At 49.5% G+C, this 19,093-nt stretch overlaps 10 protein-coding genes across 10 annotated transcripts; 4 read left to right on the top strand and 6 right to left on the bottom strand.

Annotated features, from left to right (window-relative positions):
- Nucleotides 1-396: 396 nt before the first annotated feature.
- On the bottom strand, nucleotides 397-2,506 carry V1508DRAFT_423849 (peptidase M18). Its single transcript, XM_066941227.1, has 3 exons — nucleotides 1,833-2,506; nucleotides 1,471-1,778; nucleotides 397-1,417 (listed from the first exon to the last, which is right to left on the bottom strand). Exons 1-3 carry the CDS (start codon nucleotides 2,399-2,401, stop codon nucleotides 681-683), a joined length of 1,614 nt encoding a protein of 537 aa, XP_066793689.1. The 5' UTR covers nucleotides 2,402-2,506; the 3' UTR covers nucleotides 397-680.
- A 181-nt stretch (nucleotides 2,507-2,687) lies between these two features.
- V1508DRAFT_391028 (uncharacterized protein) lies at nucleotides 2,688-5,610 on the bottom strand. Its single transcript, XM_066937934.1, has 4 exons — nucleotides 5,380-5,610; nucleotides 4,876-5,330; nucleotides 4,486-4,809; nucleotides 2,688-4,433 (listed from the first exon to the last, which is right to left on the bottom strand). Exons 1-4 carry the CDS (start codon nucleotides 5,435-5,437, stop codon nucleotides 2,925-2,927), a joined length of 2,346 nt encoding a protein of 781 aa, XP_066793688.1. The 5' UTR covers nucleotides 5,438-5,610; the 3' UTR covers nucleotides 2,688-2,924.
- Nucleotides 5,611-5,827: 217 nt separating this feature from the next.
- Nucleotides 5,828-6,854, top strand: V1508DRAFT_423847 (uncharacterized protein). Its single transcript, XM_066941226.1, has 3 exons — nucleotides 5,828-5,988; nucleotides 6,051-6,264; nucleotides 6,316-6,854. Exons 1-3 carry the CDS (start codon nucleotides 5,984-5,986, stop codon nucleotides 6,439-6,441), a joined length of 345 nt encoding a protein of 114 aa, XP_066793687.1. The 5' UTR covers nucleotides 5,828-5,983; the 3' UTR covers nucleotides 6,442-6,854.
- A 20-nt stretch (nucleotides 6,855-6,874) lies between these two features.
- Nucleotides 6,875-7,804, top strand: V1508DRAFT_423845 (uncharacterized protein). The gene is made up of 2 exons (XM_066941225.1): nucleotides 6,875-7,264; nucleotides 7,393-7,804. The coding sequence occupies exons 1-2, from the start codon at nucleotides 7,157-7,159 to the stop codon at nucleotides 7,699-7,701; spliced, it is 417 nt and encodes a 138-aa protein (XP_066793686.1). The 5' UTR covers nucleotides 6,875-7,156; the 3' UTR covers nucleotides 7,702-7,804.
- Nucleotides 7,760-9,954, bottom strand: V1508DRAFT_423843 (malate synthase). Its single transcript, XM_066941224.1, has one exon. The coding sequence runs from the start codon at nucleotides 9,491-9,493 to the stop codon at nucleotides 7,868-7,870; it is 1,626 nt and encodes a 541-aa protein (XP_066793685.1). The 5' UTR covers nucleotides 9,494-9,954; the 3' UTR covers nucleotides 7,760-7,867.
- Nucleotides 9,955-10,531: 577 nt separating this feature from the next.
- V1508DRAFT_359357 (uncharacterized protein) lies at nucleotides 10,532-12,445 on the bottom strand (the record flags this gene model as incomplete). Its single annotated transcript, XM_066937101.1, has 2 exons — nucleotides 10,532-11,919; nucleotides 12,103-12,445. The coding sequence occupies 2 exons, from the start codon at nucleotides 12,443-12,445 to the stop codon at nucleotides 10,532-10,534; spliced, it is 1,731 nt and encodes a 576-aa protein (XP_066793684.1).
- A 1,727-nt stretch (nucleotides 12,446-14,172) lies between these two features.
- V1508DRAFT_423834 (40S ribosomal protein uS14) lies at nucleotides 14,173-14,959 on the bottom strand. Its single transcript, XM_066941223.1, has 4 exons — nucleotides 14,820-14,959; nucleotides 14,626-14,729; nucleotides 14,379-14,478; nucleotides 14,173-14,307 (listed from the first exon to the last, which is right to left on the bottom strand). The coding sequence occupies exons 2-4, from the start codon at nucleotides 14,685-14,687 to the stop codon at nucleotides 14,299-14,301; spliced, it is 171 nt and encodes a 56-aa protein (XP_066793683.1). The 5' UTR covers nucleotides 14,688-14,729; nucleotides 14,820-14,959; the 3' UTR covers nucleotides 14,173-14,298.
- Nucleotides 14,960-15,161: 202 nt separating this feature from the next.
- On the top strand, nucleotides 15,162-16,062 carry V1508DRAFT_423831 (Apc13p protein-domain-containing protein). The gene has a single exon (XM_066941222.1). The coding sequence runs from the start codon at nucleotides 15,228-15,230 to the stop codon at nucleotides 15,930-15,932; it is 705 nt and encodes a 234-aa protein (XP_066793682.1). The 5' UTR covers nucleotides 15,162-15,227; the 3' UTR covers nucleotides 15,933-16,062.
- On the bottom strand, nucleotides 15,996-16,932 carry V1508DRAFT_423829 (uncharacterized protein). The gene is made up of 3 exons (XM_066941221.1): nucleotides 16,730-16,932; nucleotides 16,473-16,669; nucleotides 15,996-16,425 (listed from the first exon to the last, which is right to left on the bottom strand). Exons 1-3 carry the CDS (start codon nucleotides 16,816-16,818, stop codon nucleotides 16,091-16,093), a joined length of 621 nt encoding a protein of 206 aa, XP_066793681.1. The 5' UTR covers nucleotides 16,819-16,932; the 3' UTR covers nucleotides 15,996-16,090.
- Nucleotides 16,933-17,090: 158 nt separating this feature from the next.
- On the top strand, nucleotides 17,091-18,149 carry V1508DRAFT_423828 (uncharacterized protein). Its single transcript, XM_066941220.1, has one exon. The coding sequence runs from the start codon at nucleotides 17,169-17,171 to the stop codon at nucleotides 18,048-18,050; it is 882 nt and encodes a 293-aa protein (XP_066793680.1). The 5' UTR covers nucleotides 17,091-17,168; the 3' UTR covers nucleotides 18,051-18,149.
- The last annotated feature ends 944 nt before the right edge of the window (nucleotides 18,150-19,093 follow it).

Raw genomic sequence — 19,093 nt, 5'->3', positions numbered from 1 at the left:
AACGCCGCACCCCCAGGGGCCTGGTTGTGTGATAACATGAATCTAGCTCAAACAATTTGCAATTGCTCCTTTTCGTCATTGATATTTGAGTCCTGGAAACTTGCAGGGAGTTAGGACGTCTGTAGAGAAGAAATGCCAATTGCGTCGCTTAATCTTCTACAGTGTGAACTAAGAGTATGCGGTATTATTTGTTAAAGCACCAACAGGGATCACTAAAATTAGAGCGGAACCCAAATGGATGGCACCTGAATCAGATTTTGATATATCCAAGGTCCGATCAACACTGTGAGGCAACCGCGGAGTCGCATGGCTTCACAATCCCGCACTTCTTTGGCTAAGAGAAATTATGGTTAAGATCCCCTTTGTTATACGTTTTCGGTGTTTATAACACTATACTTCTTGTCTGCCGAACTCCAGTAAGTTTTCAGCTAGAGCAGGCAAACTGCAGGAGAAATATATTGTCGAATACTCATTTCTACTAATTTAGATATACAGTAAAATTCTACATTTGCAAAACAATATATCTCAAAATATATTTAGCACTACTCCGAACCTGCCCGCCCTCACGATGACCATACCCGCCACGCGCGTACTGCACATCCACAAGCGATGCTCAATAGCAAAACAGTCTAAAACTAAATACTAAGTGACAATTACCCAAAACTGCACAAGAAGCAACTCTACATCTTCTCACCGGAGCGAACATAATAGTCAACGTCATCCCACTCCTCATAAAAGCCCTGGAATAGTCTGACACCAAGCGCGACATCCCTGCTACCCGTGCACGCGCGGATAGAGTGCATGGCCAATTGGGGGATACCCATATCAATTGACCTGCAGCCCATAGAGGATGAGAGCATGGGGCCAACGGTACCGCCCGATCGCGAGTCGTTTCTAATCTGAAAATACTGGAGGGTGTTGTTAGTCCGTCGGGCGACTTCCTCGAGGAAGGCTAAGGATTCCGCATCCGTAGTCATGTGGCCGTTTGGATCGCATGAAACAGTGACGCCGACGTTCAATCGAGGCATATGGTACTGCATGTACGCGTTCATAAAGTTGGGATTCACGGCGTGGATAACATCCGCAGACACCAGGAACGAGTTCGCGTAGGTTTGCTGCATCGTGGCTCCGTTGCCTAGAGCGTCTACGACACGGGTCAAACTTCCCTCAAGAAGACCACCACGAGCACCCTGTCGCAGCAAGCTGCCAATCTCTTCGTCGTCGAATAGAGCGACGACGTTGATGCTGCTGCCGGTAACGGCATACTCCTCACAGGAATTGAGTAAACCGTTGACGGCCGCGAAAGCGCAGATTTTGTCATCAATACGGGGGCAGAATAAGAAATCCTGCTCAAGGCCACCGACAGTACCCTTCTGTGTATCAAACAGCTCAAGGTCAAAGTTCAATAATGATTTCACTAAGTAGCGTCAGTCTCGCGAGTCACAGGTAGTATATCAATTTTCAATTTACCTGGGACTCCTAATTCCTTGGCGATGACTCTCAACAGACGGATATTGTGTCGTCCAGCGAGCGGTGCACCAACTTCGTCTGGCCGCAATTCGTTCTCTGCCGGATCACTCGGCTCAAGCGCGATAATTGGTGTAGTATTAGTCTCGGGATTGAAAGGTCCATTAGCAGCAGCACCGAAATGGGGAGCCAGAGTCGGGATACGGGCTACGGGGTATGGTAAATGAATGAGCTTCGTCTGAATAATCCCACTATTTTCATCCTTGACGACGACACGGCCACCGAGGCCGAGGTCACGATCCCACCAAGTCCTTCAGAAGTTAGCAATAGTTAATTCCCACAGGGTTCTAAAGCGTTCTACTTACATTGACATGGCGCCAGCATATGGAGCAGCTCCCAGCTGAGTATATCCTTCAACAACCGGTTTCTTTGAGATGGGCTTAACCTTGGCCGTCAAAGCATCGATATGGCACGCAATCATTCCCGCGCCATTGCCCCCGGTGTAGTTCGCGCCGATGACAAACGCTACGAGCGACGACCCGTTCCGGGTAGTGAAATACTTGCCACCTTTGGTAAGCTTGTTCTTCCATGACACACGCTCGGATATGTACGTGAATCCAGCCTTTGTAAGTTCCTCCGCGAAGTACTCGGCGGCGTGGTAAGTCGTCGGGTTTTCGTATATGAAGTCGATGAAGGCCTGCGTGTACGGGTCCACTACCTTCGTCTTCGGCACCGATCGCGTCACGCGCTCGCTGTGAACAAAGTGGTCGGAGGCTGGAGGAGGGGTGACGTTCACATTGCTCGCAAAGAAGTCGCGAGCAGAAGCCTGGTCCTGCTGACTGAAGACCGGGATACGAGCGGCGGGGTTGACTAAGTTGTTCACTTCCACCGAAGCAGGCGTTGTCTGGGGATAGACTGAAGTTGGCACACGCATGATTGTAACAGTTATTCACCAATAAAATGTGCTTGTGCGATATGTCGGATTCGGTGAACTTATCCGGAGATGCACTTATATAGAGGACAGCCAACTGCGGCCCCGGGAATAGCGTTTGGATGTGGAACAGGGATATTACGCTCATGTGTTTGATAAGCGCGTGCACTAAACGTTCGGAGGTTTATGCGCCAGTTGCTAACTCTGTTCGCGCGATTGAATTCTGTTAGGCGTGTTTTAATATTATCATCTACATACTCTTAGAATATAACTGAATGGAACTACATCTGCACTATATATCACATATGGCGAGCCGTAATCGCTCGGGTGATAAGATCATTATTTGTGTGTTAATCAATTACAAGCACCCAGCAATATCGAGCAGAACAAGCAAACATAATATTTGACAACACATGAAATTTATGGTCAATTAAATATGGACATTAGAAGAACAAGCAAAGCAACAACTATACACCATTTTAAACACAACAAAAATGCAGCAATCATTAATACAGATGCGGAGTTGCTATGACCCCTCTTCCACCTCCATGATCTCGAGCTGTTCCTCTCCTCCTTGCCGTAGCTCTTCTGCTTTCCGTTTCTTCGTTTCACTGTTGCCTGCAGCAGTGGCTATCGCACTGACAGTTACCGCTGGCGTGGTAGCGGCGAAAAATTTCGGAGTAATTGGAGTTTGGACCGGCGCTGCTTCATTTATCACGTCCATTTCAAATGCGTCTGAAGATAGCGGCACGCTATCATCCCTCCATAAATGCTGCGGTCTCATGAGCTTTTTCGACGCAAAATATAAGCCGCAGGGATTGCATAACCACATATCTTCCATCTTATTATTGACCGTCATCGCACGAATCTTACGCCACGTAGAAGTCTTGATATCGCCACAGTTCTCGCAATATCGAGGGACTTTCCCTGCCGCCAAGTCTTGAATGAGCGACTCGTGAATCCTCTCTTTAATTTTAGCCGACACTCGTGACTTTGCTTTGGTCACAGTTTCGGACTCTGACTTGTCGATTTTGCGGGCCGGACTCCGGGACCGCGAACCCTCCTTTTCCGCTACAGTAGGCGACGTGATCGGTGACGTCTTTTGCGTCGGCTCCTCGTCAATCCCATCCGAAGCGCTCGTACTCGATGAAGAACCTGACTTTGAACGCGAAATCTGTAGGCGATGCTGAGCATTATGCGTTTCCATGACAAGAGCTTCAATAACGTGAGCCTCAATCGCATCGGTCATATCCGCATCGGTGGATATTCCAACTTCGCTGGTATTCGCATTCAAATCGCTGGCAGAAGATTCCTCGTTCTCAGAGTCGAATCTATAGAATTCCTTCACAAAATCGTTTGCCAGCGAAATCGCGGTGTCATTGTTTGCCGTGCTTAGAAACACGTCTGGGTCATCTAAACTGAGTGTCGCGTTCATCAGTTCGTCGAATGAGGCAGTTGTAGGCGACGTTGGTGACGTCGTGCCTCTGTTCTGACCGTGCGAAGAAGCTGTTTTGATGTCAAAGTCTACCGTCCACGCCTTTGGGATTGGACCGTCGAGTAACGGCGATAATCTATCGTTTGCGCCAGGACCTGGTGGGGAAGATGCAAGTTGTGGTGATTCCAAGTATGGCGAGTTTGTCGAACATAGTGATGACGGTGGGGAGAATATTGATGGTGTAGGCGCGGTCGTGGCACGTACTAGCGCCTGTCGCTGCGGCAACAGATTTGGATTCCTTGACAACTGCGTATGTGAGTCCGCGCCAGACGAGTAACGTGGAGCATTTGACCGCGAAGTATGATGTTGGTTCTGTGATTGTTGAGATTGCTGTGTATGACTGTCAGTCTCGTCGTCAATAACAGATGTAATGGCGTCTGACGCAGCTGCAGGCGTTGCACGTGCAGACTGTGTCCGCGGTTTCCGTGGTCGTGAACTGGAAGATCGCGGTTTCCGGGTTGGTACATTTGCAGGTGTGCTCCCGTTATTCGCGACATTAAGTGACGAGGACGCCAAATCGTCAAGCGGCTGCCGCGATTTCTATTATTGTTAGTCTACTTGCTATAAACAATAATAGAGAGCGTAGGCATACCCTTGCCGTGCTGTTACTCGGTCTTGGACGTGCCCTCTTTGGCGCAGCGTTACCACTGTCACTGAGTATCTCACTAGGCAAATTCGCCGGTAGCCCCAAAAACGCGTCGAAATCGGTCTTATCGCGGACTATCGTATTCGGCGGAGCATTCGCAGGCGACGCGGAAGTGGCGTACGCGGGTGCCGTGAGAAGCTGCATTGCTTGAGGATTTGCAGCAATGAAGTTCGACCAGACTGACGGGTCGAACGAACCAGGTAGGACCTTTGAGAGGCGGACATAGAGCTGCATAGATCGAAGGTACCGCATTTGCGAGACACCTGGGACCTTTTAACGCGTTAGTCAGCCAAATTCGGGTCTAAACAATGTGAATCGGCACAAAATGGAGCATACCGGTGACAGTCGCAGCTTGATTTCCAGAGTCTCGCGCACGCCCCCACCAAACACGGCCAACACATTCGAACAGACACGTCCGCACACCATTTGCTGCAGATCCTCACCGCTACCCGTCATTTCCGCCGCGATAGTCTCGCCTTCCGCACCCTCCGGCGCTGACAACGCCCACGAGAGCAGTCCGTGTCCCACAAGAGGCGCGCCGCGCTCGGAGTAGTCGACTGTGTAAACCGCGTAATCTGACTCCGGATCCGACACTAATTCCGGGGACGCGGATGCGACGGCAGAAAGACATGATCGCAGATTGATGACGCCTAGTAGATTGTGTGAAGATGAAGCTGCGGAGGAGGATGGTGAGGATGGTGGACAGTGGACGACGCGGACTGAGTACATTGACGACGCGCGCGCGAGACAAGTCGTTCGTTGCGCGTTGTCGAAGGTGTAGAGCACCTTGACTGCAAGATTGTTAGCATGTAAGGTAGACTGAGAGGTGAGAGTACGTACGGCGCATTTGCCGAGTGGCCGGCAGCGACTCTGTCGACGAGAGCGCGTCTAACGACATCTCGAACGTGACCGAATATTAGAGGCTCTGCAGCGAGCAGGAAGCAAAGATAGAACACAAAGATACTAATACAATTGGACGGTGTGTAGAAGCAAGCGAGTGCAGAGGTGGATATGTAAACAAAGCAGAGCTTCACAATCGCAGTATCAAGTCGTGACAGGACCGAGCAGTGGTGGCTCCGAGACGCGTTAGGTGGAATTTGCGTCCTCAGCCGCAAACGACCAAACCAAAACTTTAGCGCGTCGCGTTGGACACGCAGCGTGGGTTAGGTCAAGGACCCCTATTTCTGCGTGCTGACAAGTACCGCGATGGAGCCCTGCACGGTAGATCTGGGAATACGAAATGATTTGAACTCGGGATCAATCGATTGTAGGCTACATTGATTTATACAGACTCTTAAGGGCAGACTTATCACAACCAGAGCCTCCTCCTCACTGATAATCGACTAGTTCAAGATTTGCATCCGATATCAATTGGATTGCTAACATTTCGCGCTCCTTATCCCGTTTCGCTTGCTTCATTACAAAACTAGCCATCACTCATACCATGGCGTAAGTTTATTCGCACAGCATCCTTCACATGCCTGGTGACACTTTACTCACAGTATATCTAGCGAATATCTCAACCGCCCCCGTTCAGAGCTAACCGAGCTCGAGCTTGCAAAGCTCGAAGAATTCGAATTCTCAAACGGTCCGCTGTCGGTCCTGCAAGCCGCAGTAAATAACCGATCGCAAGTCCTGATTTCATGCCGGAATAACAAGAAGCTGCTTGCGCGAGTGAAGGCATTTGATCGGCATTCTAACATGGTTCTTGAGAATGTTAAGGAGGTGAGGTGATGTTGTGGAGTGGATATTGGAGTTGATACTAATAGGGTGCAGATTTGGACTGACATACCGCGTACATCGAAGGGGAAGAAAGGACGGCCTGTCGATAAGAGCAGATTTATTAGTAAGATGTTTCTGCGTGGAGATTCAGTCGTTCTCGTCCTGCGCAGTGCCGCTTAAACGTCAGTTTAAAGTTGAACGGAAGGATGTGGATGATAGGCGAAGAAGATTATGTAGATTATGGATATAGCATTTAAAACGGTGAAACGATGTGGTCTGTATAATATACTATTTTCTATTTGTGTAATATGAGCTCGCGGACCAAATATTAGGATTAAATGATATCTGACGGTTTTGCATTATCAGCTAGCAAACCGAGACATAGACACGGATCAGCTCAGTCTTATAACTAAAAAACTGTCCCGAACAATCTGAATATCGAGACATGGACGACGCAATAACCACTGCTTTGTAGTATTGCCGAGTACCGAGCACCATAAATAAATGATGTTAGACTCATATATGTGTATGCCATGATGCTGATTCGCTTACATAGTTGCGCATGAACTGCTTATATTAATGTTAATTACGATTTTAAAATATTTAATAGGCAACCGAGGGTCTGGAAATTTTCACCAGTTAGTCCTACAAAGGACTGCATTTGTTGCAAATTTTAGGAACTGAGTGCAGATGCTTCCGCATCGATCACACTGCAACAAACGTCACGCTCCAACCCGATATCGTGAAAACTGAGCCCACCAACAATTACCGCTCGTCTCCGTATCGCCGCATCCCCGTCACGCCATCATATTATCTTCTGTATATTTTCCTGATATTCACTGTCCTATATACATCTCCACAGAGGATTTGATTTCAGCATATTCCAATTGCCGCAATGTCGACGTTGCTGTACCTAAAAATGCTGTTCGCCGGCACTGGCATTGTGGGGCTGGGGATTGTCCTGTACAAAAACACCGTCCCCACAGAAGAAGAAGTCGTGGCCGTAAGTCACTGTCCCTTCACTTCTACCATTCCCCGTCCCCCTATTTTTCAAAATTTACTGTTTTTTTTTTTAATTTTAAAAGTCTCTTTGGTCGCCGGTAACAAGCTGACACTGTCTCGGTCAAATAGAAATTCTCGCCTGAAGTACGCCAAAAATACTACCAGGAAAAAGCTTTTCGCGACGCGTCTGAACACGACAACAAGCTCTACGAACTCATACAATCAAATGCACAATCGTCCCGTCCGGCGTGGATGCTCTCGGATACCGTCGAGCCCGCTTGTGTGATCCGGGAACGCGATCGCGCGAGTTGGAGTGCAACAGCACAAAGTAAGGCGCAGATGGCTGCGCAGAACAAGATGATTGAGGAACGGGAACGGCTACGAAAGATGGAGAAGGAAGAGGAAAAGAACAAGGGGAAGTGGTTTCAAATCTGGTGAGACGAGAATGGGCCGGGGAAGGAATGAGAACGCATCGGAGTTATGGTTTCTGACTTTTGTTTGATAATATAATGATTATGAATGTCATTGTGATACACCATGAGATTACGCAAGTTGACTAAACGAACGTAGCAAATTCAAAAACACAAATTTTTTGTCATCAAAATTACAATTTGGCAGATTTGCTGTTGATCTTTGTGATGTCGTCATACAACAACGTCGTCAAGAAATCGGCATAATCCTCGCCAGTGATTTGTGTGCTGAAATGCTGCGCCGCCTGTCGGAACTTATTGCCCTTCGGCGCAGACTTCTCCAACTTTGAGGTTTCCTCTTCCAAGATCCGGAGCGCATACTCCTTGGAGACTTTGATTCCCTCGGCCGTAGTGACCTGGTGCGTGACCCACTGCCAGAGCTGTGACCGGGACACCTCGGCCGTGGCGGCGTCTTCCATAAGATAGTTGATAGGAACGCATCCGACACCTCTGACCCAGGCCTCCATGTATCCGAGGCCGATGTCCAAATTCTTCCGGATGCCGTCCTCGGTGACGTTTCCCTGGACTTTTGAATTCAACAGATCCGCCGCGGTCACAACCACTTCCTCTGTTCGCTTGAACAGCTGGTTTGGCGTCGGCATATGCTTGTTGAAGACTTCCGAAGCAATAGCCGCAAGCGCGGGGTGCGCGACCCAGGTGCCATCGTGGCCAGCATTGACTTCACGAAGCTTATCCTTGTACACGTTCTCCATGGCCGCTTTGTTCGCCGCCGCATCGCTCTTGATGGGGATTTGCGCCGCCATACCGCCCATAGCGTGCACGCCGCGCTTGTGACAGGTCTTGATCAACAACTTGACGTACGATTCCATGAACGGCGAGGTCATTGTGACCGCGGACCGGTCGGGCAACACGAACGCGGGATTATGCCTGAACTTCTTGATGAAACTGAAGATGTAATCCCACCGACCGCAGTTCAGTCCCGAGGAATGCTCACGCAGCTCGTAAATTATCTCCTCCATCTCGAACGCGGCCAAGATAGTCTCAATCAGGACCGTCCCCCGGATAGTTCCGCGCGGCATGGCAATCATGTCCTGCGAGAGCTTAAAAATATCGTTCCAGAGCCGCGCTTCGAGATGCGACTCCATCTTTGGCAGGTAAAAGTATGGTCCGGACCCGCGTTTGACGAGCTCGTGCGCGTTGTGGAAGAAGTACAGACCGAAATCGAAGATCGAGCCGGAGATGGGCTCGCCGTCGACGAGGAAGTGCTTTTCCTCCAAATGCCACCCTCGCGGTCTGACGATGAGCGTTGGCAGTAGGCGGTCGGTGCGGAGTTTGTATGCCTTGCCGCCGGGCACAGTAAAGTCGACTTGCCTGCGGACAGCGTCATAGAGATTGGCTTGTCCGGACACGAGATTTTCCCACGTCGGCGAGGTCGCGTCCTCGAAATCGGCCATGTATGTCCAAACATCGGAGTTGAGCGCGTTGATTACCATCTTGCGATCCGTCGGGCCGGTGATTTCGACCCGGCGGTCGACGAGGCCGGGCGCCGGTGGCGCGCCCTGCCATGTGGGATCGTCGCGGATGAACTTGGTCTCGGGCAGAAATGTGGGCAGGATACCGGCGTCGATGGCGGCCTGACGGGCGACGCGGCGGGCAAGCAGTGTCTTGCGGGTTGTGTTAAAAGTCCGATGGAGCAAGACAAGGAATGCGATGGCATCGGGCGTGAGGATTGTCTTGTAGGACTCCTCGATGCTACCGAGGATCTCGACGGCAGACACTAGAGAAGCGGTGTCGGACATAGTGATAGTTGCTGAAGTAGTTGGAGGGGGGAGGGAGAATCGAGTGACGAGACTGAGTGGGAAGTAGAGCTAGAACGGGAAGGCTATACGTATATGTATGAGCTACCGATTCCCCGCGACCCGCGGTCCTCAAGAGTCTTGCGGGGGGTCCACCAACGTCTTTCCTCGGCAAGTGTTCGGCGCCGGCCACAACTTCTGTTCTGTTACCCTGCCCACTTCGCACTTATGCTATATTACCCGGCCCTTACGTCCGGGTCCATTGCCCATACCTGTGGGTCCTCTTGGGCCCCGGGGCAGCCCCTGGAATCCACGCGGATACCCGAATGAGCACCGGCGAATTCCGCACAGTTCTCTGCATTCGCAAATTGCCACACTGTCGCAAATGCGAGCGCCATAATTGAGTTGTATGTGCATACGAAGTCTTCGGGTCCGGCGCCGCTGCTGAAGGGCACGCGTTCATATGCGGGGAAAAAAGTGAGAAGCAGTCCAATTCGGCTCGGAGCGTGTCCTCATAGATCCTGTCAACGCCGCGGTGCTCGTGATAGACTAGCAATCGACGATTACTCCGCATACGCTCAGCCGTTGTCGTAGTTAAGGCTCCAATTAGTCCCAAACGCAACATAAGCTACGAACCCCGGGCAAAATGTCAGCAGTGACGTTGGCGCGGGCGCCAGCACGCGGGTGAATGGATCGGAATCCTAGTAATTACCACATGCTCACTGTCATGCGCAGGCAGGATCATCGCGGACGCCAGTCCGGTAATTATACGGAACGAACGAGAACTAGAGCAATGAGTCGGATCCAGTGTGACTCAGTTCTAATTCCTATCAGTACTGGTGAGAGAATAGCTGATGTAAATATCGTAGCAGCATATTATCTGGTATCGACGTCAATGTCATTATATACCTCCCCAGTGCAAGTCCATCCATTATGTAGCATTATGTATTATTGTAACATACACTCTTTCATAGAAATAAACGCACACTCGTCTATAGTAAAGAAAACACAATCTCAAAAACCTCGCAGCGCATCAAAGAACTACTCCCGACTGACATCCCGACCAAACATTTTGACCTTCAACCAATCCATGATAACTAGTAGCTTATTCCGCGTGCTAAAGCACATCGACACATACGCTGACCGCCAAAACAAGTACGTCAACTGGCCAGACGATGTCAAGTTATTGCCGTCACCAAACGTCAAATCTGCAATCGCCTTGTCGGAACCAATGTACGCGAGCGAGCCCTGGTGGGTGTACTGGAACGGCATCAGGCGTTTCGACCGACGCAGAGTCTTCGCCTTGGTCTCGATTTCGGCGGCAATAGCTTTCTTGTCGTCGATGGACGCGGTAGCGTGGCCCAGTTCTTCGAGATGGGAGATGTCCTCCTCAAGAGCCTGGGTTTTGGCCATCGTGTTGAAAAGACGGGCGAGGTACTGGCCCTGTTGTGTCGCGACCTGTGCGGTGGGAGCGTACTTCGTGGCAGCACAGTCGCCCAGTGCCCAGATGCCTTCAGTGCCGTTCACAACAAGGTAGTCATTGACCTCGAGACCGCGACGGGCCTTGGCCTGCGCGGGGATCTTGGTCATCAAGTCGCGAACAACAGACCGCGGCGCGTTTCCGGTGGCCCAGACGAGGAGACCGTAAGGCATCTCGATCATCTCCTTGGTACCGTCGGCCTTGGTAACCTCCGCGAAGATAGTCTTCTCCGTAACCTTCTTGACCATCGTCTTGGTGTGGATATTAATCTTCTCGTCTTTGAAAGTCTTCTCGGTGTAGTTAATCAGCTGCTTAGAGAACATAGGCAAAACGTTAGGCAAAGCCTCGACGAGCGAGACATGGAAGTCATCTGAAATCTCGGGAACCCACTTGCGCAGGTCTTCTTCGAAAAAATCCTGGAGTTCGCCAGCGAACTCGACACCGGTAGGACCACCACCGACGACCACCATGTGCAGCAAACGCTTACGCTCGTCCTCCGTCTGGTCCTTAAACGTCGCGGTCTCGATGCAGTCCATAATTCGGGTGCGAATCTTTTGCGCGTCATGGATTTCCTTCAAGAAGCACGCGTTCTCCTGGACACCAGGGATGCCGAAGGTAGTATTTTGTGCGCCGACACCAATGACGAGATAATCAAATGGGAGCGAGGTCTCGGCAATATCACCCTTGATCTCAGAATTGTCGCGAAGAGTTAAGACACGATTAACAGGATCAATTTTCGTGCACTCGGCTTCGTAGAACGTGACAGAGGTAGCCTTGTGGCGGAGGATGTTGCGGAGAGGCTCCATGATGGACCGGTGCTCGATCGTGCCAGTCGTGCACGCCGGCAACAGAGGGGTGAACAAAAAGAAGTTTCGAGGCGAGATCACGACAACGTTGTAGTTTTCGGTGTCAATTTTCTTGAGAAGAGAAACGGAACCCCATCCAGAGCCTATTGATTGTCAGTATGAATTGCATGAGTCTATGCGACGAAGATGCATGCTAGATGGTTTAAACAAGAACAAGCAGACACAAACGCTCTGCTGCTCACCAAAAAGCGCATGAAAACTTTTTTTTTGCAAAATAGCACAAGTAATTTGCAGCAATTGGATGTAATTAAGTAGAATAAACCTACCAAGGATGACGAGAGTCTTCTTCGATGGGTCCGACGGATGCTGGTCTACAGGGTGACGGTCCTCGTAGATGCCGTATGCGAGGTAGCCGAAGCCAATCAAAGCGGAACCATACGTCAAACGCCAAAAGAACTTGCCGACCTGCGCGAGACGACTCTTCTTAGGCGCTGCGGGAGTGATGGGTGCAACCGGCTTAGTCTCAGTAGCATAAGACCGGCTTGGTGCAACGAGACGGACACAGGAAACTGCAGGGGCTTGCCGAGGGGCGTACCAGCGCGCGAAATGGGCAAGGGTGACAGACTGAACAGGCGCGCGTGCGCGAGCAGACCTGAGGACTGAGGCCATTGCTGACAGCGGACAATCGGCAGTCACTGCTGGAGATGCTAATGGAGAGGAAGCGGGATAGACGGAAAGAGTGCAAGAGGAGGAGGTGATGGCGACGGACAGGGAGATAAAAGGCGAGGATGCGGCGGCGGCGGTGTCTGCGACAACTTGTGAGCAGTGAACCGGGGACCGGTTCGGGTTCGACGATATAATTATTTCAGTAGCGCGTGCTCCTTGAGCCGGCTTGCAACTTTTCGGTCTGTGCCGGTTCGCTACTTCCTTTAAAGCTATCTTGCCGGGCCAATGGGCGACCTCAGTTTCGTTATTCCCCTACCTGCCGTCTGCCCGTGCAGGCTGTGTCCATTGTCTGTGGAATCTAACTCCGGTCTTCGGTCTAGCGGTCTCTTCACATTGTACACTCATAATTAGACGACCAATCTAGTACCGACGCATTAGGTATGAATGGTTGCTTCTGTTTCTGCAAGAGGCATAAACCCGAGGAACTTTTTTTTGCGCGATGCCTCCGCACGCAACTTCGCACCCCAATAATGCAGCTGCCTGCTATGCCGGCTACAATGCTTGCTACGGCATTATATTCCGACGCGATTGCCGTTATAAAGAATTAAACTAGTCCGTCGCCGCATCTCCTCTTATTACTTCAAGTCCGCAAGAAAGAGCATTGGCCCAACAGGCTCAAAGTGTAGGTGCAAGTATCGCGATCCCATGCATTTCTGCCGCAAATGCGATATCCCGTCTTTATATAGCCTATTCAGGAATACACTGCCGCGGAACCAGAACCGAGTGTTCCGTTTATGGCTTGCTTTCCTGTGCGTTTACGTCTCCCTTTTCAGTGACCCGCCCAGTTCTACCAGTCAACTGCAGAGTCTAGCGAAAACCGTCAGACGTGAGCCGCTAAGCGCAAGCTCAAGCATCCATCCATGTCTTGTCATAATATTCTGCCAACGCTCTCTCGTTATTGCCTGAACCAACACGAATGCAAAAATTGCGCACTGCTGCACATAGGTTTAGTTACCACAACATTACGCGGAACTTCCCAATCCGGACACACCGTGCTAATTCACTTTATGTTTTTAGCAAACGATAGCCATTATAGGAATAATATCAAAAATATTAATATGATGCCGTTGCACTGTAAATTGTATTAGGCTCCGAGGGCCCGTGCGGTTCGTTGCCTTTGGGAATGCTGACAGCAATATCTCTCGAGAACCAATGAATGCACTTGGCAGAACCGGGTCAAGCACGGCTGGCGTGGACTCCTTGCAGTATGTAAAACTTGTGAAAGCAGTTGACATATTTATCAAGTATTCAAGTCATGTTCGAGCTCAATAAGACTCGTCGCCAATTATCGCGCGCGTTAATTTGCCCAAGATATTGGATTCAGTTTGCCGTACCCGTGGTAACAGAAGCCGACCGTAGTAAAAGCGCCCAGTTTTGGATGTGTAAAAGGGCATCGCGTTGTGGGAGGTGGTGGATTTTTCATGACAGCATATGTTCAGCTAGGAATCATTACACGGTAGACAGATAATCAAAGGCAGCACGGCAGGATTGCGAGTCAATATCAACGAGAACACAGGGCCATGATTAGTTATATCTCAGATCCACAGAAATCCCAACCATCATCCACCCAGTCATCCCCTCTTATGTACTTTCTCATATTCAGCCTTTACTACGGGTATCCTCCTTATATAATTCGGTATGTCGCAAGACTTTGACGTGCACGACATCAAGCAATATAATATCATATTACTTAAAATAAGAGTTCCCAATTTTATTTACTGATGAAAATAATACACAAATGCACGCCTATTATAAACCTCGACAGGACACAAAGCTGCTTTTTTTTCATTTGCAATTTAACGGTTCTACATTTAGTTAGTCCCAACGTTCATACCGTAGTAAGAGTCAATAATATATGCAAAGAAGTAGAGCGAACCTTGACGAAACCGATATCCTTGGAGTATTCTCGGAAGCATTGTCTGCAGATGTTGAGGCCGTACTTACGGATCAAACCAGCCTGATGAGCACACACACGGCTATACACCCAGTCAGCATCATTCTATTTGTTGGTAATATAGTTCACCCCATTCACAAGTCATTCCATTCATGGCAAATTGACCTTCGTTCGTTTTCAACATGCGATAACACGAGCCGACGGATCCACAAATAAGTAAATTGCATACCATTGACGGGCGCCCTTGCCGTACTTTCGGGGGTGCGAGTACCAAACGTCCTCGTGAGCCATGTTGAATTAAGTCTTTGTTTGTAGAAGGGAGTGATTATATTCCTATTGCCCTTCAGCAGCCATTCCCTTTCAACCGCTCCCCAATTCAATCCAACTGTGTTCATCACTATTTTAGAATTCAATAATACATACCGATAGAGTCAATGACTGATGTCCAGGAATATATCTTAACTGTGGAAGACAAGTGGTAACAACAAAGTGATTAATCGTAAACTTCGCGATCTCGAATTCCAGTGTAGCGGCCTCCTTCACCTGCGCAAGTCGCCGCGGCGTCGCCTTCGCTGTGCTCTCGCTATGTGCGTGGGACGATAGGTTGAGACTCGAAAAGCAGTCACGAACTCATGAGCAAGCCAGCCCTAGGGCTATGTTTTCTTAAGCGAGATAGAGTTCAAGATCCACTTGAACTTTATTAGCCCCTGGCTATCGGCGGCCAAAACAAACCGCCAGCTTGCCTCATCATATCAATCAAACATCACCTAGTTAAACCCCAGACCATCCGCACCACTCATGTGATATGCATCATTGCAGACCATAGAAAGAATGCCGCCACGCGACTCAAGTCGGTCGCATATTCACCTCAATCTACCACGATCCGCCCTTTTCTTCGAAGACTGGGTCTCGACTCACCTCCCTGACGAAGAAATCGTCATTCCCCCCGAATTCCAACCAATCAACCCTGAGGACGAAGATGACGTTGTTCCAGACCAACATGCAGCCTTCGGCATTCTGCTCTCGCAACTACGGAGGTACAGGCCAGCAGCATACACGACCGCATTACACGGCGGATCGATTTCGGCTGCAAGTGCTGCAAGTGCTGCCGCTGCCATTGCAACAGCCAGCCCCGGAACGCTTCCGATGTCGTTTTTGAACGCATCGGCGTGGAAGGATTTGGACTTGCAGGAGCTGATGCATCGGATCCCAGATGATGCGAGCGAGGTGCCACAAGGGGCACTGTTGCGCACCACCCCGTTTGGGAGAATTAGTTCCGTTGCGGAGTTTTATAGGGATCGAAGGGAGGACGGAGGTGGTGTTCGTGCTGGGAGAGTGCAGAGGCGGGTGCTTCATATGCATGACGAGATGCAGGAGAGTCAGGATGAAGTCGCCGAGGATGAAGCTCGCCTGCAGAGGTATCCCAGACATGCGAGGAGTCATGCTGGGGAGTTTCTGCAGCAGCAGCAGGAGGAGGAGCAGGACGGAATACATCCGAGAGCTCAAAGACGTCCTACTGGGAGGGCACCAAGATGAGCTACTCGAATGCTTGTACTTGTACAATTTGGCATTATGGGCGTTACTGGTATTGGTCGCGGATTATGTATATAATATTCTATATATTCAGCTATAATGGTTTTAAAAAATTAATAAAGGAAATCCTTATACGCCATCCCATGTATACGATGTTCAAACTACCGTCTGCTTTTAGACACAACGCCACCAACTACCCCGATGCCACCCGCAATGGTCGCACACAGCAACGTCCACCCGTCAACGCTAATCCCCAAACTCGAAGCAATCACTATTATCGCCGGGAACCACGGCGCAGTAACATTCACGGCCGGTAAAACACCGCGTTGAAGTGTAGCTCTTACTTGTTGCGGTTTGCGTGCACCGGCAACAACCGACATTGTGACTATATGTGCAACATCAAGGAGCGGCGTTAGTAACAATGCAGCGAAATATAATCGAAGCTTCCTGAACCGCGAAGACGGCGGTGCAAGTCGAGCCACTAATGCCAGAATATCTACTCTCCCGTCAGCATTCATCTCGCACAAACAGTCACATACATACAGTGAAGCAGAGGCCCAGCAACAAAGAATCCGTATACCGCAAGTTTTGCAACCTTGTCTTTACTGAATGGGACTTTATTCCACCTCGACGGTGTTAGTGAACTTGATTTCTTAGCTTGGTAGGAGAGCAATTCGGTCACGTATGATGAGATGATTTCGCTTGATCCGCTTATTAATGAAACTGTCACCGCCTTGACACTATATTGCCCGGTTAGTACTTCAGCTAAGCTTGCCCGAAGTAGGCGTCAGGTAGCATACAGAAGCGGGTGTGTGTGGAAATAATATCTGTAAAGCTCCAACACAGAGCCGGCGGGGATCCTCGGCGACAACTGATTCGAGAGCGGCATCTGGGGCGTCAGGCTGTTTGATCTGCCCGGTATCCCAAAAGTGTCCAGTATATCGTAACAATTAGAAAACAGACAATAAATCCTCTGAATCTCGTTCAGATTGTAACAGATGAGATGAGGGGCATGTGATCGGCTCCTCAGAAGAGAGCAGTGGGCGTTTTTATATGTATGGCATATATGGTATAGCACCTCCCGCTTTAGATACGCAAAGCATGCGCTCGTGTGCTTTTGCGCAGGGATGAGTCTCGTTCCCCCGGTGTTCGACGGGATAGCCAAGAATATTCAAATTCACTGTGTACTTCATACCGATCTACCATCACCATCCTTTGACGCGTCGATTGATTATAAATATGGCGGCAGATACGCAATTCTACTTATTGGGATACAATGTCTCGTACTCACTCTCACCAACAATTCACAACGCGGCATTCAGGTTCATCGGACTTCCTTACCACTACTCTCTGTACGACGTCCAAAACCTCGATAAAGATGAGATTTCCGCCGTACTAGCAGACCCGACGTTTGGCGGGGCGTCAGTCACCGTGCCACATAAGCTTGGGATTATGCCGTTTCTAAACGGTATTTCCGACGCCGCGAAGAAGATAGGAGCGGTTAATACCGTTGTTGTGACAGATGTTGACGGGAAGAGGGAGTTAACGGGCGAGAATACAGATTGGTTGGGGATCAAACAGTGTATCGTGGACCGGTTGTCCAATCCCTCGCGGCCGCTGTCCAGCGGTTTGGTTATCGGCGCCGGCGGCGCAGCTCGCGCGGCGGTATACGCTCTCGCAGAGTTGAATGTCAAGATAATCTACATCTACAACCGCTCCAAGTCAAAAGCCGAGCAGATTGCAGAAGAGTTCAAGGACAAATCGAAGGTTATTGTCGTCGATAGCTATAACGTCGCGTCGTGGCCGGAACAAGATTCGTTGCCTTTGGGTGTGATTATTGGCAATATTCCTGGAGATGTGATTACGGAAGATGATATCCCCCTGTCCTTGTTTGGGAAGGAGGGAGGTGTCTTGGTCGAGATGGCGTATAAGCCTGATGTTACGCCGTTGATGAAGGCATCTGAGAGAGCTGGTGGGTGGAAGGTTGTTCGGGGAACGGATGTTTTGCTAGAGCAGGGCTATGCACAATTTGAACTGTGGACAGGTATAGATGCGCCAAAGGACGTTATGAGAAAAGCATTGGCTGAGGAGGTTGCGAGACGGAATGCAGATAGCAAGTAGATTTGGTTGCGGAAATCATTATGTAAATATTGTATATTAATACCAAAGTTTTGGGCCGATGCAGTTGGATGCGTCATAGGTCTTGATATCTGCAGTTTATTTTGGCCCCCGGGCTTTTTGCCCACTACAGCTATTGAAATGCAGTCAGACCGGATGACTCGATAATTTAAATTCTCCAAATGGTGCCTAACGCGACCTTGTGAGAACGGGCATACAAGGTTCACTTCAAATCCACAATATTTTTTGAAATTCTTGGTGTAAGCCTATTATATAGCAGTTCCATTGTGAATGGCCGAAGAATTGATGACCAAGCTGCCATTCTGAAAATCAAACCGTTTTCCTTGTGAACATCGCCTACCAAGATAGTTATCTCGATTAACTACTTCTGGTTGTCATGATCGATGATAGGCGTCATACTAAAGTCAAGTGTTCCCATTCATATGGGAGACTCCGCGTTATTTGCAATAACTTTAGGCGTCTGCAGGTGGACTCGACGTACTTTGGTAACCGGGATAATCAGTCAATAGTTGTTCGGGACGCACTCTAAGGCCCTGCACCACTCAAAAAAGTGCCACTTTTCACACCAAATTTTTGCTCAATCTAGTTAGTCACAACCGAATTGGGAAGAAACACTTTTTTGAATGGTGCACCCTTGAAAAAGGTACAACTTTATCACTAGTCCTAATTCAGCCCCAAAAAAGCGCATTATCGCAAGGGTTCATTTTCCCATACAAACTAGAAAAAGTGGTCAACACCTATTTTTCATCCCGTTTATCGCTAAAAGCAGTTAGACAAAACCCATTCCACCACTTTTGCAGCTCGATCACTCCACGTCAACACCACTCTCCTCCTCCAACGCCTTCTATTCCATGGATCTTGATGCATTGGAGGATTTATTATTCATCTTAGCCTATTCAAGGCATAAGAAACGCGGGCGTATACAAACACGCCAGCCAGGGCAGGACTACATCAAGGAGTTGTTAGATTCAGCCCACCCTGAAAGAGTGCACCATGTGTTACGAATGCAACTAGCTACTTTTTAT

This window comes from Lipomyces doorenjongii, assembly GCF_038497915.1.
Source record: "Lipomyces doorenjongii strain NRRL Y-27504 unplaced genomic scaffold V1508scaffold_62, whole genome shotgun sequence".
In the NCBI taxonomy this organism is placed as follows: Eukaryota; Fungi; Ascomycota; class Lipomycetes; order Lipomycetales; family Lipomycetaceae; genus Lipomyces; species Lipomyces doorenjongii.
This window is presented reverse-complemented; position numbering and strand designations above follow the sequence as displayed.

Excerpts from the sequence above, each read along its gene's own strand:
- V1508DRAFT_423843 (XM_066941224.1), bottom strand. The coding sequence starts at position 9,493 with ATGTCCGACACCGCTTCTCTAGTGTCTGCCGTCGAGATCCTCGGTAGC.
- V1508DRAFT_423847 (XM_066941226.1), top strand. Across the intron at positions 6,265-6,315 it reads TTCTTGAGAATGTTAAGGAG|ATTTGGACTGACATACCGCG; the intron begins GTGAGGTGATGT and ends AATAGGGTGCAG.
- V1508DRAFT_423834 (XM_066941223.1), bottom strand. The coding sequence starts at position 14,687 with ATGGCTCACGAGGACGTTTGGTACTCGCACCCCCGAAAGTACGGCAAG. Across the intron at positions 14,479-14,625 it reads GGCAAGGGCGCCCGTCAATG|CCGTGTGTGTGCTCATCAGG; the intron begins GTATGCAATTTA and ends CTGGGTGTATAG.
- V1508DRAFT_423829 (XM_066941221.1), bottom strand. The coding sequence starts at position 16,818 with ATGCCGCTCTCGAATCAGTTGTCGCCGAGGATCCCCGCCGGCTCTGTG. Across the intron at positions 16,670-16,729 it reads TTCCACACACACCCGCTTCT|TGTCAAGGCGGTGACAGTTT; the intron begins GTATGCTACCTG and ends CGGGCAATATAG. Across the intron at positions 16,426-16,472 it reads TGCTGGGCCTCTGCTTCACT|ATATTCTGGCATTAGTGGCT; the intron begins GTATGTATGTGA and ends ACGGGAGAGTAG.
- V1508DRAFT_423831 (XM_066941222.1), top strand. The coding sequence starts at position 15,228 with ATGCCGCCACGCGACTCAAGTCGGTCGCATATTCACCTCAATCTACCA.
- V1508DRAFT_423849 (XM_066941227.1), bottom strand. The coding sequence starts at position 2,401 with ATGCGTGTGCCAACTTCAGTCTATCCCCAGACAACGCCTGCTTCGGTG. Across the intron at positions 1,779-1,832 it reads TATGCTGGCGCCATGTCAAT|GACTTGGTGGGATCGTGACC; the intron begins GTAAGTAGAACG and ends TAACTTCTGAAG. Across the intron at positions 1,418-1,470 it reads CAAGGAATTAGGAGTCCCAG|TGAAATCATTATTGAACTTT; the intron begins GTAAATTGAAAA and ends GACGCTACTTAG.
- V1508DRAFT_423845 (XM_066941225.1), top strand. The coding sequence starts at position 7,157 with ATGTCGACGTTGCTGTACCTAAAAATGCTGTTCGCCGGCACTGGCATT. Across the intron at positions 7,265-7,392 it reads CAGAAGAAGAAGTCGTGGCC|AAATTCTCGCCTGAAGTACG; the intron begins GTAAGTCACTGT and ends TCGGTCAAATAG.
- V1508DRAFT_423828 (XM_066941220.1), top strand. The coding sequence starts at position 17,169 with ATGGCGGCAGATACGCAATTCTACTTATTGGGATACAATGTCTCGTAC.
- V1508DRAFT_391028 (XM_066937934.1), bottom strand. The coding sequence starts at position 5,437 with ATGTCGTTAGACGCGCTCTCGTCGACAGAGTCGCTGCCGGCCACTCGG. Across the intron at positions 4,810-4,875 it reads TCAAGCTGCGACTGTCACCG|GTCCCAGGTGTCTCGCAAAT; the intron begins GTATGCTCCATT and ends ACGCGTTAAAAG. Across the intron at positions 4,434-4,485 it reads CGAGTAACAGCACGGCAAGG|AAATCGCGGCAGCCGCTTGA; the intron begins GTATGCCTACGC and ends TAACAATAATAG.